The sequence below is a fragment of the Pararge aegeria genome, chromosome 2 (assembly GCF_905163445.1).
Source record: "Pararge aegeria chromosome 2, ilParAegt1.1, whole genome shotgun sequence".
Lineage (NCBI taxonomy): Eukaryota > Metazoa > Arthropoda > Insecta > Lepidoptera > Nymphalidae > Pararge > Pararge aegeria.
The window spans coordinates 11,898,857-11,916,718 of record NC_053181.1 but is presented as its reverse complement, the minus strand read 5'-3'; the positions used below and the strand labels follow the sequence as shown (position 1 = coordinate 11,916,718).

The window sequence follows — 17,862 nt, the reverse complement described above, 5'->3', positions numbered from 1 at the left end:
TTTACAATAATGCATCCTTTTTTAATAGGTTAGCCCTTGACTATGTAGTCAAGTGCTAACTATGCATGGGGATATGCAAGGGATAACATGTGCATGCATGATGCAGTGTAAGATACCATCTTACCGGGCGGGCTAACCCGTTAGGTGGTAGGGGGGTATGGGCATGGCAGTTATATAGCCCTAAAAGGTTTCTACGCGACATCGAACTGGATTCCGTGGCAGAATGTCTTGCAGGTAGAGTGGTCAATCTTTCTCCTGACTAAGAATACACGAAAGGAGGCTCATGGCAGAAGTTTAACATATACTTAGTATGTAAATAGGTATATTTATATATATTGCTCGGATCGGGATATTGAAGTGTTTAGCTTTTCTTGTGCTACATTCGGAAACATTTGATCGGTTATTCTTATTGCACCAAAAGAAGTATATAATATTTTTAAAATGTCGGTATCATCTTTAAAGTTACGCCTGCTGCTATTCAACATTTAACATAATTAAGGTAATGATGAAAATTATGATGATTTACACTCTTGTACTCTCACGTCCTCTCTCATGGGTACTATACTGTTTAATACGGCTGCACTCGCGTTGAACTCTTTTATAATCTTTACAAAATAAGAACAAAAACAATTAAGTACTACTTAGTTTCTCAACAAAAAAAGTATTCTTAGAAAGGCTCTTCCAATAAAGTAGGATGTGCTTTTCTTTGAACGACGTTATTTGTTATCTCATTGAAATATAAACCTGATGTTTACATTATTATGTTATCAGTATATTGTGCTGTTTTGATGGAACCGCATTGAAATTAGATTAATTGATATGCTATGAAGAACTTGCAAACCGATAAGATCTCAATTCTTTTGTCGCCGATGTCGACAACCATCCATAGTTTTCATATTGAACATGGCTCTCATTTCCACATTTGTTATTTTCCTTCAGTCGTGCTCTTCATGTCTGAGGGTCTGACAACTTCCATCCATGACTTTCTTATTCACGATAGTATTCCATTTCTTTCTATTACCAGCAGCTTGGAGAACATCGTAGATACGACGATTGTGTCGAGTGAGCAGCGAAACTGGTCAGACCAACGCATCGGATTGCGGCCAGGTAATCTTTTTCTTTCTACTTGCCTGTGACTACAAGTTTTTCGAGATTATCTCCGTCTTTCCTGGCAATGTGTCCAAAGTATTCTAGAATTCGCTTGAGGCAGATGGTAGAGGGCCTTGTTTTGATTTGAAGTTTTGAACGTATAGATGCATAGGTCTGAAATGCAGTGTTATCCGGAGCACTTTCCTGCAGCATTTTTTTATAGTAGGTAATAATTGATGGATCAAGCAAATAAACCTATAAAGGGAGGCCACACTTCAAAGGACATGCAAGAAGCACGTCCTGCATCAATTTGAGGCGTAGGTGTTAAGCCTCATGTGTCTATAATCTTATATCTTTAAACGAGCAATTCTTGTATATATATAATTGGAATCTCGGAATAGGCTCCAAAGTTTTTCATGAAATTTAGTATACAGGGGGTTTCGGGGGCGATAAATCGATCTAGCTAGGATTCATTATTAGAAAATGTCATTTTATTTGTGTTTTCCGGTTATAACCGATTTGGTGCAACGAAGTTGCACTGGTCAGCTAGTAAGTAATTACACCGGCAACCATGCCCTTCAGACCGTAAAACTGTATTGCAACAATGCTGCTTACAGTGTTACTACTACGATCTCCAGTGATTATTTGCAAACCCTCCTGTTGGGAGAGAAATGTTATAGGCTGTCGGTGATGATCATGACTATAAAAACTTGCTTTCCATCAGAGAAGCTGAGCTATGAATTAATGTAATGAGAATTGGTAGGTTTCGCACACAATACTGAACAACGTTATCTCAGCAGATGTGGTAGAATGGTGCCATAAGGTTCGCACTTATTTTAAAACCCATTAATAATCAACAAATGAATAAATGAATAAAATTTTAAAAAGAACTGCTGAGTTTCTTGCCGGCTTCTTCTCGGTAGAATCTGCCTTCCGAACCGGTGGTAGAGTCACTACAAACAGACAGACTTGACCTTTCAAAAGTGCTTATATTAGGCCTACTTGAAATAAATGAATATTGAATTTGAATTTGAATTTAGTGCTGATTCGTTCAAAGTTGTTTTCAGTTCGTGGAAATTATTGTCTTGTATACTTGCATGCATTAAATAAAAATAGCTTGCTTTGGTTTAAGGAAATCAATTTGAGTGTTTTTTTTTTATGTAACCTATACCTGATGTACATTTGTAATTAAAGGGCCAATATTGACTTATGCTACAGTAATTTTATAAAGTAAAATTATATTTAGGATAGCTATATTTTGATTTATGGCAGATATTTTATTCAATTTATTAGCATTTTAACAAATTTGCTGTTATTCTTATTTCATTAAAAAATAGTCTCCAAGAAATAGTTGAAATTATTTTTGATTCACAGCCAATGTTCATGACATTGTGCCAGTGGGTACTTTGATACAAATACGGGCGCATTTTCGATACACTACAGTTTTCCCCGATTTCTGACGTCTACCAGACGTGGCCACGGTCAGGGGGGGCGTTCGCCGTAAGCAATAATTAAGTAGTCCAAAAGTCCACGAACATTCAGATTATCGCCAAACCGAGCCGAGGAGACCGAGGAGGAATGGAATGGAATGAAAGAGAACAGAACAGAACGGATCGGAACGGAACGGAACAGACAAGAATAAACAGAATATAACAGAAGAGAATAGAACAGAAAAGAATAGAGCAGAGCAGAACAGAATAGAACAGAATATAATAGAATAGAACAGAATAGAATAGGAATTAATAGGCGAATACTAATAAAACTTAATAAATTTGAAATATGAATTTCCAACAAAAGTATGGAACCATCAATGCAAAAGTCCAACTCACTTGGTCCGATTTTATTTAAAATCATGTTATTTCACGTGAGTGACTCAACGTGACGAGACAGATGTTTTTACGCCGGTAACACATTGGCAGAATGCCATAAAACACCCGACGTGACCTGTTATCCTGGGTGTTGATAATTTGTTTTTGATCTTGAGTGTAATTTATTTTGACTCGACAATCATGGCGATATTAGATTGGCGTTTGGTTATGAGGTGCGTGTATGGTATAAAAAATAAATTTGGGAAAGGGAATTTAACAACATAATACCTTCCTGCTTAGCAATTATGTTACTTGGAAATACCTTCGAAGGCATTCTCGAGTATCTTAATAAAATTATTACACGCTGAGTATACAGCGATTAGGTACGTACTTAAGTGAAATTCATTGACTGACGTTATTGTTACTGACCATTCATTAAACTATTTGACAAGTCAACAACAACAGGTATTTCTCGTAAAAAGGTTACGTCTGTGACTTCTGAAATTCCAAATTCTTTTAATTTTTAATAAACAATTTTGAAACTTTTTTTCTTCTTTAGGCTTTACACAGATAAGCCAATGTCAGGTAATAAACAAACTATTCACATAATTTTATGTCTCATTTCATGCCACCTACCGATCAATATGCACACTGCTACCGCGTCCAGCAACAAAACAGTAGAGGTCGCGTGATAGTTCAACGTACATTGACGTAGATGGAGCTAGTTGTAGTACGTAAACGGCCGCTAGGAGGAGCTAGCACACGCAGTCCGCATTTGCGCATGTTGGGAGCACGTCAATATAAACAAGAAAGAAGTCCACAATCGAGTGTACTATATAGGTATATTGATATGTATAGTACGATACGCAACGCTAGGCACAGTAGTCCTCAATCCTCAGTTTGCGCACACTGCTTGAGCTTGAGTTATTCGAGGCCGATTGTATTCAATTTTGACGCATAAAATCCGTAGCGTTTCTGCGGATAATGATCGGTTCGCGATATTTATTAAACACGCGTTTAATTTTAGTGTAAGTTTGCACAGTAAAACAACATTGTGACCGCGTAATCTGAGTGTTATTGATCATATCGACGACATTTAACAGTTCAGGTTCATTTCATGAGCCACATTTTGATTGGATCATAGGTAGTTGGCTGATAAAATGTGAAACAAAAATGTCCTCTATTTTAAGTAGGGGATGTTATCGAAAGTAATATAAAAAGTGTTTTGTGGGTATTGCATTAATGCAAAAGATTACGTGAAAGGGGTAAATATGATTTAGTATCCTTATCTTTCCTTAGTGATAATTAAAAGCTATCACGATGCCTTCGGATAGTCAAGAAATAAATGTGGATCTATATCCTAATGAGCATAGTGCGATCAAGAATGAAACAAATGATGTCAAAAAGGAGGACGTTAAATATGTAGCTTCTAATGGAGCACCGGTCGGATTGAACGCCGACCAGAGAATAGCTTTTGCTTTGAGAGATTTCCTGGTAGATGGTTCCCCAAGTATGGTTTTAGAAGACGATGGGCCTTCTCCGTCTTCCACTATTGACTATAAACTGCCTTATATAGATGAAATTGGCGATACTGGAAGCGACATAATTCAATCCGACGGAGAACAGCCTCAAAATCATGAAACAGATGAGGTTCTGAATAACGCTGCTTGCCGTTTGAGGAGATGGCGGGCGGCATCCCGAAAGTTGCGTCGACCGCGCATTATAAACAATTTGAACACTAATTCCGATTGTAACGGTCTTGTGAAGAGTTTTAATGCCGGGCACACAGATCTGGCGGACCGGCTGCGCAGCTTAGCTGCGGCAAGCAACATGTCTGCATCAGCTGGGGAGCTGCTCTCGCTAGCTCCTCCGCCACCTGCCGCCACTGCACCGCCTTCGCCAGGCTGTCTGCTGACACCCTCCTTAGCAGATCAAAGCGCGGCTGAATATTTTGTGAGTATATTAACTAGCCACACCCTCTCCACTTGATGATCATAATATTAATTGGGAAGGTTTTATATACGATTATATTTAATAAAATCAGTTTTTCCTTAAAGATAAAAAACGCAGGGTTTTCTCGCAGTACGAGTACCTAAGCAATTTGCTTTGCACGTTTGTAAAACCTTTTACCACAAAAGACTAATGTAATATTAAAAATATATATATATAACCTACCTAACTTTGAACAGAAATTTAGGAAATGGCTCTTAACGCAAAGTAGGTCACACAATAGATTTTTATTCTGGTACTTTAGGTCTAAAGTGCATGAAAATCGTCTATTGCGCACTGCCATTGTTTATAAACATAGTTTGTCACACAATCTGGCAAGATAGGAATTATGTTCGGTTAGGAAGATAGGAAAGCAATATTAATAGAAATAAGAAGAAGTAGGACCACAACCAGCCAGTAAAACAATTAAAACAAGTTAGTACCTTCTTATTCCAAATGTTTTAACTAAATATCTCCAGCAAAAGCTTAGAATGATAATTTGATAATTATCGTGGTCCAAGATAAGTGACCCAACCTAGCCCGTATATTTATGAGTACATCTGTATTTGCAAACATTACCAAACCAAAATACTTTGTGGCTGTCATTGACACCTGTCAAATGACGTAAAATTACGAATTTGCGGCGTGAGGTTACCAGAAACGAGCTAAATTGGGGGCGTGTCATCCAATTAGCATTGAAACCGGGTAACATAGGCTTACACCCATAATGATTACAAATATTTCTGTTATGTGAATCCGAATTATTAATAGAGCCGGTTTTACCAATCAGATTATTTTATGGCGCCTTCTGTAAAGTTTATTAGCTACTAGGTAACTGTTGGCCGCAACTTCATCCGCGTCTGCTTCGATATTTTAAAAATGCTACGGAAACCATTTTTCTGGGCTTAAAAGTATCCCGTTTCCAGCTATCTTTGAATAATTTCGTAAAGATCGTTTTACCTGCCAAACCGTATGTAAAGGTAACAAAAGCTATTAATGAAATCTTTCCCTTGCCCGAATCGTGTTTTTGGTCTGCATTACTGGCATTAAAATAACCTCTGTCCTTTCCCTTTATCCAACTCCGGGATGCAAGGTATGTACATGCCAAATTTCATTGGTTGAGCAGAACGTACAAAACACATGCATTTTCAAATTGAAATTTCGTTTCGTTTGGAGTACCCTACGGCATTCGTACAATAAACTGTATCCTAAAAGGGCAATGACAATTATACTAATTTTACCTATAAGGGTTAAAAATTTAATAAGCATAACGTATTAGTGGTTCATTCATGTACTCGTATTGTAGTTTTTATGTTGTGTTAAAATATGTATAAGTTTTTTTTTTATTGTTATAACTGAAATATGAGTGTAATCAGATTTTTTCCTTAGTGTGTAGTTATTCGTATATCTTAAATAGTAATAAGTTTACCTACAGCCCGAACAATTTGTTTACTTTTTGTTTTGCCTTTCCTGATATCGCTCGTAACCTTTGGTATACCACATCAGTTTTTGCTTTACTTGCTGTTGGCCGTAACATTTTGCGATGTTCAAATAAATAGCATAAATACACAAATGATAACCATTATCACTTATCAGTGAATACGCGGCATAAAGTTCTAATCTGACTCGCCTTGCGGTATGCCTTTGCAAGTAAGATGATACATTCCTTGCTAGCCGCAGACAGCTTCCACAAGACCAGACGCAAGCCAATATAGAAATTATAAATTCATTACTATTTATTTAAACTATTTGCGTGAACTGTATCCCTACTGCCCTTCTGATTTTGTTTGTCTACTACAAAGTACCTAGATCTTACTGCAATTGTAGCGAGCTAATCTGTAAAGGTTCTTATATCAAACCCAAAATTCTAAGCGGTTTCTACGCGGCATCGTATCGAGACGCTAAGGTTGTCTTTGTCGGTAAGGTGGTGACAAATCACGGCAGAAGCTTCCTACTAGACCTAACCAGAGCAAATTAAGAAATGATAAGCTTATATGGCCTCCCGCTTATCAGGTAACAACGCTCTGACTACTATGCCAAATCGAAATCTTTATATATATAATTCTTGTGTGCGTGTGTATGTCACTGAACTCCTCCTAAACGGCTGGACCGATTTGAATGAATTTTTTGGTATGCCTTTGGGTGGCACCCTGGATGGTTTAGATTCACAAATCAGCCCGACAGATGGCGCTGGGGTCCGCTTGTAATATATAATAAACCAACGGTAGTCCGTTACTTATCCCCTATGGTGTACCCTTGAGGGTTGTTTAAAAAAACTGGTCTTAGAGTAAAAGTCAAAAATATCTATATTCAAGTAGGTTAGGGACTTTTGATGCGTATATTGCAGAAAAATGGATAGTGAGGTGAGGGTTTAGAATGCAGGGCGCTTTTTAAACCTATACAAGGGATCCAAACGCGCCCTGGTCCAAGATGCCCTCAACAAACTTAGCCGGGTGGTAAACACTATTAAACAAACCCCAAACGTTCATTTAAAAGAAACCCTTTTCAGCTGATACCAAAATCCCATACTTTAATATCCCTAACCTTGACCCTTCGTCTACTATAATTGAAGGAAACCAATATAGACTATCTTCAAGCCGAATTTTTAATTTAATTAATTTGCTATACATTTTATCTACTGGCATGCACTTCATACACGCTCGAAAGCACAGCCTTCCCTAAAATTGATATATACTCGTAACTCGTATAGCAGCAATTTTCCTGCTGTATGCATACCCTGGTAAAAAACCAAGTGCACGCCACTAATTCCATCTAAACCCGAAAAACTAGCTAGATGGGCTTAGATAGATAAGGTGGGGGCAAAAAAGGTATAAAAGGCGACACATTTAGCGATTTTTAAATCTGCAATTGTTAATTCTAAAGTCAACATCTCCTGCTGATGCTCCCAAATCGGTGTTAAACATGCGTAGAGAGTATACTGCGGAACATTTGTTTGGTATTGAGTATAAAGATTGAAGAAATGATTAATAGCAGGTACATATTCTCCTACAGCAATTTGAGCTCCATTCTTTACACCTATGTATTACGGTTCTAGAGATACAGTCCACTGACAGACAGAAAACGAAGTGCGGACGGATGTGTTTGAGTATGGAATGTTTTTCGTTCGCTGATCAGAATAGATTTATGAGCCGTAATGTCATCTGTCTGTCTGGGTACACTCTGGGTAGGTAGAATTGCAATTGCATAGAACGTCATTGAAAACATATTTGATACAAAGAACATTCTCCTACTTATGCAGCAATACGAGTTCCGATTACGTTGGGTACCTATGTTTGACGTCAAAATCAACATATACAACGTATATACCTCTTTTATATGCGTCGGCAAAAACTTTCACAGACTAAGCTACGCGCAACCTTGCAACTTAAGGCGTTTCTTCTCTTACCTTTGTAGTACCTTTCTCATTGTTATTTACCTGCGCTGGTATTTTTAACGCTCGACGCCAAAAGAAGAGGAGTTATTAGTTTAATCAGTGTATATGTCTGTCTATTGCGACCCAACGCCCATACGTTTGTAAAGATTTTTATGCGATATATATACTTTTTATTAGTTGACCTGGTCAAGATGGTTCTTAAATATACTATATGATGGCGTGTTTAAACGTCTGAAAATCATCAGCTCATTTCCTACTTGACATAGGGGTCTTACCGACTTTCAAAGTTTTGATATATATATCAAATTTGATGTAGTAGAGGCTTCGGTAGTATTTCCAAGACATAGTATTGAATAATAGCTTGGGCTGGCTGCAGCAGATAAAGCATGTTTGGGCTCATAAACTAGATATCAAAGTCAAAGTCAAAGTCAGGTATTTCTTTATTCAAATAGGAACATAGATCGCACTTTTGATGCGTACATTACATGTAAAATATGGCATAGAAGTGAGTTGATGGCGATAACTAAATTCGTCGACTTAAAACTAAAGCTACGAGGGTTTCATACGCGCCTATCGACCATTACATGTTAGATGATAATCTAGGCGCTATGGTGAGATAAAAATCTATTCTATTTAATCCTTCAAATTAATATTATAGTAACACAAAAAATTCTTGATAACAGTTTTGAGTTAGGCCAGTGCCCTAACCTAACTTATTAAAATAGATAGTTAGGTAGTAAGGCCCAAACAATAAAGTATCCTCGTTATGAAACTAATAAAACCATAATAAAGAATAAATTTTAACAACAAATTAAGAAAAATAAAACCAGCCTTACAAAGGACTGTCTTCTTTGTTGGGCAGAGTGTATGCTTTTATGACATGATAGCGAAGGTAATATTAGAATTAACTTTACATAAGTTTAAAAAATGTATAAAAACACATTTAATGCATCGAAGTTACTATACTATTGATGAATTTCTTAGTGACAAGGTTGCTTAAATAATCGTTCATCATTAGCCGATCAGTGTCCCACTGTTGAGCATACACGTAGGCAACCCCTAGTTTAATCATACATTTAACCGGAACACCAACAGCTTGTCCACATTGCATAATATATTAGGTGATAGGTATTACATAGTTTTCTAATAGGCGTGACGAGCAATTTATTTAGGTTAATCAAATGCACAAATTTAATAGGAGGCGAGAGTTATTTTGAAATCACGGACATAAACCAACAACTCTATACGCTGTACTAAAAACCATCATCATCATAAACATTATCGGCAGCCTTTTATAGGCCTCCATTGTTATAGGAGAGAGGCATTTAGAGTGTAACACTCTTTAAATCATGTTGTGACGGCAGATCAGAATAAAATTGTATCCACCTCTCCACTTCCCGCGTTTTCGTACGTGGCGAATAAGGGAATATAACGGAGAACGGACGGACATCCCCTGTGTTACTACTAGGTATAACTGTTTACTACAATCACCAACCCGTCTGCCCAGCGTGATGATGATGGGTAAGCCCTCCCATTGGGGAGTCCTTTAGTCCAACAGTGAACTTATATAGGCTGAATGATGATTACAATAAACACATTGACGACGTAGTCTAATCTCAAGTCCGGTATTCAAACCAGACTAGACGTTAGTTTAAATTTTAGGTTAACAGAGCGCATACCAGTGCGGCAATCGGCTTGTTAAATATTGTCGAATTACTTAAAACTAATTTTTCAGACTGTACGCAAGGAATTTCGTCCATTATTACTTATTTCAAAAAGGAGAAGGTTATTGATTCCGATGTTTATCTTATAGTATATTTATATACAACGTGTAACATAATTACGTAATAATATTCAACGATGCATAAGTATATTTCATAAGGAATCACCCTGTAAAAATATTAAATCAAAAGAAGCATATTTATCGTTCCATACAAACGAATTCAAAACATTTTAAGTGTTTACTTATGGCAACCCTATTGAAGATTAAAGACCGACAAGCGCATGGTACCTACGCTGCCCGACTCGTACCTAGTATAGTGATAGGATGTCTCATGCCGGCTGTACACACTCGCCGAGACACACCAAGACAGGCCGAGAACGAGTATGTACACGGTGCATTCGTCTTGTCTCGCTCTCTCGTGTCTCGTCTCGGTTGTTCTCGGTCACTGGTCGGTTTTTTGCGCCCGAGTCAAAGGGTCTCGTTGAGTCTCGCGAGGAAAACGAGAGCGAGCATGTACACACTTGTTCAGTTAGTTTATCGCCGACTGTGTTCGCGTTAAGACGGGCTTCGCCATGTGGTCTAATGAACGTGAATTACAATTTCTGGAGTACTATCAAATGGAACCAATATTATGGGATTCTAAACATGTAAAACATAAGGACAAGCAAGGTGTTCACGATGCTTGGATGCGAGTAAGCGAGCGAATGGAAATTTCTGTAGCAGAGTTAAAAAAGAAAAGAGATTCGCTAATGGCCACGTACAGGAGCCATAAAAGAAAGATTCTCGATTTCTCGATTATAGCGATGCGCAAAAGTCTAAGAATATACATACATATTAATAATAACAAAAACAGTACATAAATAAAATAAACTAATACATACTTCCCTATGGTAAAATAAATAATACTAAAACTATGTACAACAATATTAACGGTACAGAAACTAAATGTGGAATTTAATAATCATACTTACAGTGCTAGTTAATAATTCTTTAGACGACTCTTAAAAACTTAAAAATGTGTTATTATCAACATTAATTGCCTTAACAATTCTTGTTCTCTTATAGCTAAAGATTTCGTATTGAAACTCTCGACGAGAGGCTCTCGACGAGTGTGTACAGCCGCCATCATGATTTTAACTTTGCACGCGATGTTAGGGTTGTAACTGATAACTTTCAGTAAAAACTATGGCAGTGGTTTACTCCAAAAACTATTAGGTATTTGGTTTCACGGATAAGTATCAGAGACAGTACATGATGTACCTCTACAGCCTGTGAGGTATTATTTCATTTACACGTTGTATATATAAATCCTTCATTTATAGACGGATATGCAAATTTATTTTGTTCGAAAGGGATTTAAGAAGACGAAGAAATACTTTATTGCACACAAACATCAAAATATACATAAAATAAAGAATAAACAAAAGAATAAGAATTATAGGCATGCAAAGGCGGCCTTATTGCTGCAAGCAATCACTTACAGGCAACCTCTGGCAGACGGAAAAGCTGCAAGAGGGCGGGATAGTGCAATTATATATACATATATATTCGAAAATAAATAGAGGGTTTAATGGTACCATTTGAAGGCCGATCGGCAAAATGGGCAGCTACCCTGCTTTCTCAGACCAAGCCTGTGGGTTCAATTCCCACACCTGGAAAAATGATGGTGGAATGAACATGAATATTTTTTTCCATGTCTGGATGTTATCTAAAAAAAATATTAACTTTTTGGTTTGCATAACTATTACTACAGAAGTCTGTTTTCTTTAAAAAAAAACTTTATGATTACGTTATCATTGTGCAAATTATCTCCCTATGGTTTAATATGATGTGTGTATATACCAGCGAATGAGATCACAGTCAAGGGCTAACTAGTAGTGGAATAAAAAAAAATGATGAACCAGATCATAAATGAAAATCAAAATATTTTTATTTTAATCCTTTGGTCTAGTTGCTACGAGTTCGCATATTTGAATTTGTTCACGAAGGCCCAGGTTCGGTTCTTAGGCCGGACTAATAATGGTTATTGGGATTTTTCTTAAGAAATTCTCAGTATCAGTCATGAGTTTGGAAATTGGCATTGTGCCTGGGAGAGCACATGAATCCATCGGTCCCGTTTATTACCATTTTATTACATGACGTGATAAGAAGATCTATAGCGCGCCAACCAGCATTGGAGTGGTGGGTCCATGCTCTAAAAACTCTCTTTCCTATGAGAGAAGAGGCCCGTGTTCAGCATTGGGCCAGTAATAGGCGAAGGAGGATCATAATATAATAAGTTAGGTAGGTATTCTTCTCCGGGCGAGAAATTATAAATTTTGATGTGTTTATCATCAACAGTTTTATTCGCAGTTGAAGAGCTTCAGAATATTTATCGCATAAATCAAGTTCCTTGACGTCATACGAGCGGTTGCTGGTTAAAATATATCTTCAATGCTATTGAATACATTTAAAGCGTTTCAAATGACGTTGGATATAGTTAAACTGATATAAGATTATTTCCATTGTGTTTATGTTTATGAAACTGCCTAGAATTTTAATTTTAAATGGCAGTACATATGTTTAAGTATGTTAATTGTAGCTTAACAAAAGTTATGTTAATCAGTACCTATATAAGATTAAAGTCTTATTCTTCGTTTTCTTAGTCGGTCTGCTTTTGGCATTGGTGGTCATGACTAAGGTTGGCACTTCTTGTGGTACAGTTATCGTGCCTTAGCCTATAACAGAGATATGCCAAGAGCTGGAAATTTTATACAGCCAGCTTTTGCTCACTCGTGCGCTTAATTTTAAGACCCTAATGATTTGCGCCTCCCAAAAATGCTAACTTCTTTACATAGTATAAAACAAAGTCACTCGCGCTGTATGTACGCTTAAATCTTTTAAACAAAGCAACGGATTTTAATGCAGTTTTCAACAATAGATTTAGTGATTCAAGAGGAAGGTTTATATTATGTAGTATACATGCATATTATAGCAGAGAAAAGCTAATAACCGTAAAAAACATTTTTTCATATATAACATTTACGTGATAGGTCAAATTGATTTTCTACGGAACTCTCCAAAGACTATATATAGATCACACATAAACTACTAATAATAATACTAAACTAATAATATAATTAAAATCTACATTGCACTCGTGCGACCCGGGCGGGTAGCTAGTCCAAAATAAAAAAACTTTGACAAATGAGCCGAATTCTGAGATTTAATTTTGTTTTCAAGAAGAAAACAATTATACTTGTTACTTAAAAGTCAGTTGAGGTATTAACTCTACTAAAAATATGATAAAAATTACTAACTTCATAAAAAAATTTCCTTTTTAAATAAAAAAACACATAATGGTGCCAATTCTGTTGTACCTATACAAAGATCTAAACTAAATTAAATGAAATATCTAAAAATAGAACTATCCTTTTCAACTCGAAACGCTGTGATAAAGACAGTAGGTACCACTTTTAGACCAGCCAATTTAGTTTAGTCTAAAAATTTGTGTACAACAGAATTGGCACCAATGACCGTCGCAACAAAAAGGATATTTAGAATGGAATGTGACGACAGAAATCCCCGATAATATAATATATTCAAGAATATTTCAGTAGGAAAAATAACATTGCTTGTTTCCATCTAGAAGAAAATATAGAATAACATACGTCGAACAAAAATAGCGTTCATATTGATTATTGTTTTGTTTGCTTAATCTTTCATCACTTCTGCAAAGTTTGCAATATTGATTAGAAGATAATATGCCTATTTCATTTAATATAACACCTCACCAAAAACAATATGGGTGACTTTTGCTTTTAGAACTCATGCAAATGTAGAAGTTTAATATAATTAAACTACTTGAAAAAGTTTATTTATTTGAAAAAAAAAATCATAGTACACTACAGCGAATTGATGATTGCTGGAAAATTACGGCAAGCTAAAAATAATTTTCCAGACGTGCAGAAAGAAAAATAAATGAACTTGAAGTACTTATGTTCATCGTTGATAAGAAGTTTGTCACCCGTAGGTTAGTTGAGTCTCATTGATGAAACACGCGTTCGCATCATGCCAGTCGCGTGTAAGAATAGTTATGGAATGTTCATTGATTGGTTCCACACCACTGCTGATGTTGTATCAATTACTTTTTACTTTCCACCAGCACTGAGAACAATATTTACTGTAGTACAGTAAGTGCGCTTTAGCTTATGTAAAGAAAAAAATATACTTAACCTCGTATAAACGAATTGAAACTTCCTGAAATAAAAGCAGTGAGAGTTCTCAATCAGTGTCATACATTCACTGATGCATACTGCTGCCTTTCTGAACTCTGTATTATACCGCTTGCGTCCACTAACTTCTATCTGCAACTCGTTTGATGGCATCTATGCACACCAGTGAGGAACGTTTGTTTTCGTCATTCCAGCACCTTGGGAGTTGGGGCTCCAACAAAGATCGATCGTCCGAGCTAGCTAAGCTAAGCTAAGCTAAGAGCTGGCTAATTAAGCTGAGAATTTTTTCTTGCTATTCTTGCACTGGACACTTCCACTGGACAGACTTCAACTGTCAAAGGATTTAAAATTTTAATTACTAAAACCACTTTATTAACAGTTCCGTAGACACTTGTATGTCACATTCTGTGCTTCATATGGGATCAAAATTTAAGCTGTCATTTTTATAGAGGCTGTGTGTTAAAAATAGAGTTAATTGTAATGTATTCTGGTATCGCTGAGTCTAGGATCTTATCGTTTCGGATTTGCTTACGTGATTTACGGGAGATACCCCATGCTGAGCTTTCTTGATTGCCCGCTGAATGAATCCGATGTGAATGCACTGTATTTCTTTTACCATAAAACTATTAGCTAGGGATATTTATAAGGTAGTTTGGGTAGGTAACTGATATAACCTACTGTTTGCGTGAAATTTTTGATTGTGTTTAGGATTCATGCACAACATGACTGATAGCTGGATCGGATGTTGGTCCTGCGCCTGTGGCATAGGTGTTATGTGGTTGATGGCACAGTACGGCACTTTATAGGATGTGTTCCTTGATTTTAATAATTTTTTTACTAATATAAAGTTATCAGGAAGTAACATAGGAGTATATTATAGTATATATATATACTATACTATAGTAATTAAGAAGGAAATTGCAATAATTAATCTCAAAGCAAAAAAAAAAATCATAAGGTATTTTGCGTGCGCTAAAAAAATGGTTGATGATACATAAAAAATATGCTACATCATTAAAGTTCTCATTATAATTTGCAAAAACTTCCAGGCTGAAATACGTCTAACTAACATAGTTAAACTGAATTCGTCCAATTAAACTGAAGCTACTCCTTGCTCCATTGTTGACGCTTACGGAATCAAAGATTACGCGAATAAAACCGAGAGGCGCAGCTAGTCAGCAATGAACTCGAATTCAAAGATAAAGTGTTAAGCTACTTATTATAATGGGATTAAAAAAATAAAATTAATAACTTATTTGAAGTTTGTTTTGGATCTTCAACCGCTACAAAACATGGGTATTTTTTGGGTATTTTTGATTGCACTAATTGCCAGTGATTTCTTGTTTCCCGTTGAGGCGTTCTGTCCTCCACCTCCGCCGATCTTTATCAAAAATAATCTTCACAAAATTTTTAGGGGAATCCCATAATCTATAAAATACTATTTAATTTCACTGATAATCCGTAAATAAAGGAATAAATTTAAAATTAAACTTTACCTAAAATCGAGTTCTCCTTTTCAAAGTCTGTCAAAAATTAATTATTGCGATTCCTATTAAAATCCCATTGCCCAGCAATTATATTGGGATATAGGTCATAAAGCAAGGATATCACAAAATCAGCGTAACGTCTCACATTTGGGTACAGGCCATGTTGCACCAGTCCGGATTGGCGTGCTCTAATGTCGCATGTTTATTTATTTATTTATTTGGGTTCACAAACAACAACACAGTATCACATTACACAATGGTATACATAGTACAAATACTTACTCACTGCGGCGTCAACTGCGTAAACCACATATTAAAAGAAAAATTTGTAAAGTGGGCTTATTGAAAACCTAATAAACATTATTGTTGCAACAATTTCTACAAAAATACATACAAAAACAAAATGTTAGAAGGAAATCTTATAATTATTTATTAATATCTTGTGATCGCAAAACTAACTGACTAACTAACAATTTATATTTGAAAAGCCTAGACTGATAGTTTAACGTCCTGGCCAAGCAAGGATGAGGACAATTTCATAACTCGGAGCTGGTGCTGAGAATTACAGAAGATACATGATAGAAGAATCCAATAGGCATATAAAATTTTGGTGCGACCCCAGATATCAAACGCCGGACCAGGGGATTCGTATGCCAAAGAGGCTAAACACTATTTATTTCCCGAACGTTATAATTATTGTTTATTTCGGGTAGTAGTGTAATAGTAAAACAAGACAATATCGATTAAAATTAACAAATGAAAAAATATATTCTTGCTATAGTTAATAATTAAAATAAAATAAAAAAGCCATTTATTCTACTACCAATAAATAAAGAAATACATATTACATTCATTCACATAATTAAACTACATAACTTAATTAAATTTATACATATTTTAACAAATTACATAATTTTATTTCATTACATTTATTTAATAGCTAGTCTTCAATTCTTATTTGTTTTGTTGTGCTGTGGTAGAAGTCGCCTCTCTGGCGTAGGCCTCCCCCAGCTCTCTCCATTCCCTTCTTTCCTTAGCGTTTCTCATCCACAAAGGTCCACATACTCGAGTAAAAACGTCCGCCCAGCGTTTCCTTGGTCTTCCTCTTTTCCTTTTCTTATTCCGTGGCAGCCACTCTGTCAATATTTTCGTCCATGGAATTAGCTATAGTTAATAATTATTGTTAATTTCGGGTATTGGTGGTAGTAGAATACTCGGACAAAAGATAATCACAAATACGTGTTACATATTATATATCTATGAGGCTGCTAAAATTTACATAAAATATGAAGGATGAAGTAAACCTTGTACGTATTATCAATTCGATCAGTCTTGTACGTATTATCAATTCGATCAGTCAACAAATACATATTTAAAGATCATTGCATACGAACAATCCTTTACATCACGTCTTTCACCATTAAAGTCCAACTAGAAAGATTGTTATCGCCGGCTTTGCGTCAGCTGAGTTCTATTTCCCGAGAGCCGGCTTGATTTTAGTTCGATAAGCTATTCGGGCCGATTGAAGCGAGTATAGTGCCACGCGCCCTCATGACCTGAATTTCAACACCGACGTCATCAGCAGGAAGTGCTGTTTGTGGGGCGTCGTCGGTACACTGACCCGCGGCTACGACCCCTGCATCTCGTTTGTGCTCTACGATACTAATCTTTGAATGTTTATCCACAGATTAATCTATATATACCTACTTACTCGTTTAGTCCATATAGCTAGTAGGTTAGGTTAACTTCTCCCATCTTAGACTAGAGTAGTAGGAGAGCATTTTGCGTTTCACTTCACTGTTTCGGTCTGAAGCACGTTAGGCTTATCACCACTTATCATGAGGTGGTCCATATGCTTGGTCCATAAATAAATATAATATTTAAAAAAAACGCATTTTAACATTGTATTTCATTGCGTAACACTTTTGCCATTGACTGCAATCTCACTCGGTGGTTGGTGAAGATGCAGTTTTTTTAGTACGAACTGTTGCCCGTATATTCGTACGGGGTTTTCGGTTTTCCATGAATCCTGCGGGAACCGTACATTTTCCCGAGATTTAAAGCAGCCTATGTGTTAATCCAGGGTATAACCTCGATTCCAATATTCAGTCAAATTGGTTTAGTAGTTTTTGCGTGAAAGAGAAACAAACATCCATTA

General features: G+C 36.3%; 1 protein-coding gene across 3 annotated transcripts in view; it reads left to right on the top strand.

The window, feature by feature from the left end:
• Positions 1–3,694: 3,694 nt before the first annotated feature.
• LOC120628320 (C-Maf-inducing protein-like) overlaps positions 3,695–17,862 on the top strand; it is a 50,944-nt gene continuing 36,776 nt past the window's right edge. Inside the window, exons 1-2 of one of the 3 annotated variants that reach the window (XM_039896648.1) lie at positions 3,695–3,737; positions 4,687–4,850. In XM_039896648.1, coding sequence (XP_039752582.1) covers positions 4,728–4,850 — 123 coding nt within the window. In that variant the 5' untranslated portion in view covers positions 3,695–3,737; positions 4,687–4,727. Of the gene's footprint in view, positions 3,738–3,767; positions 4,851–17,862 lie in introns of those variants that run through there. The other 2 variants (XM_039896657.1, XM_039896640.1) reach the window with 2 other exon arrangements.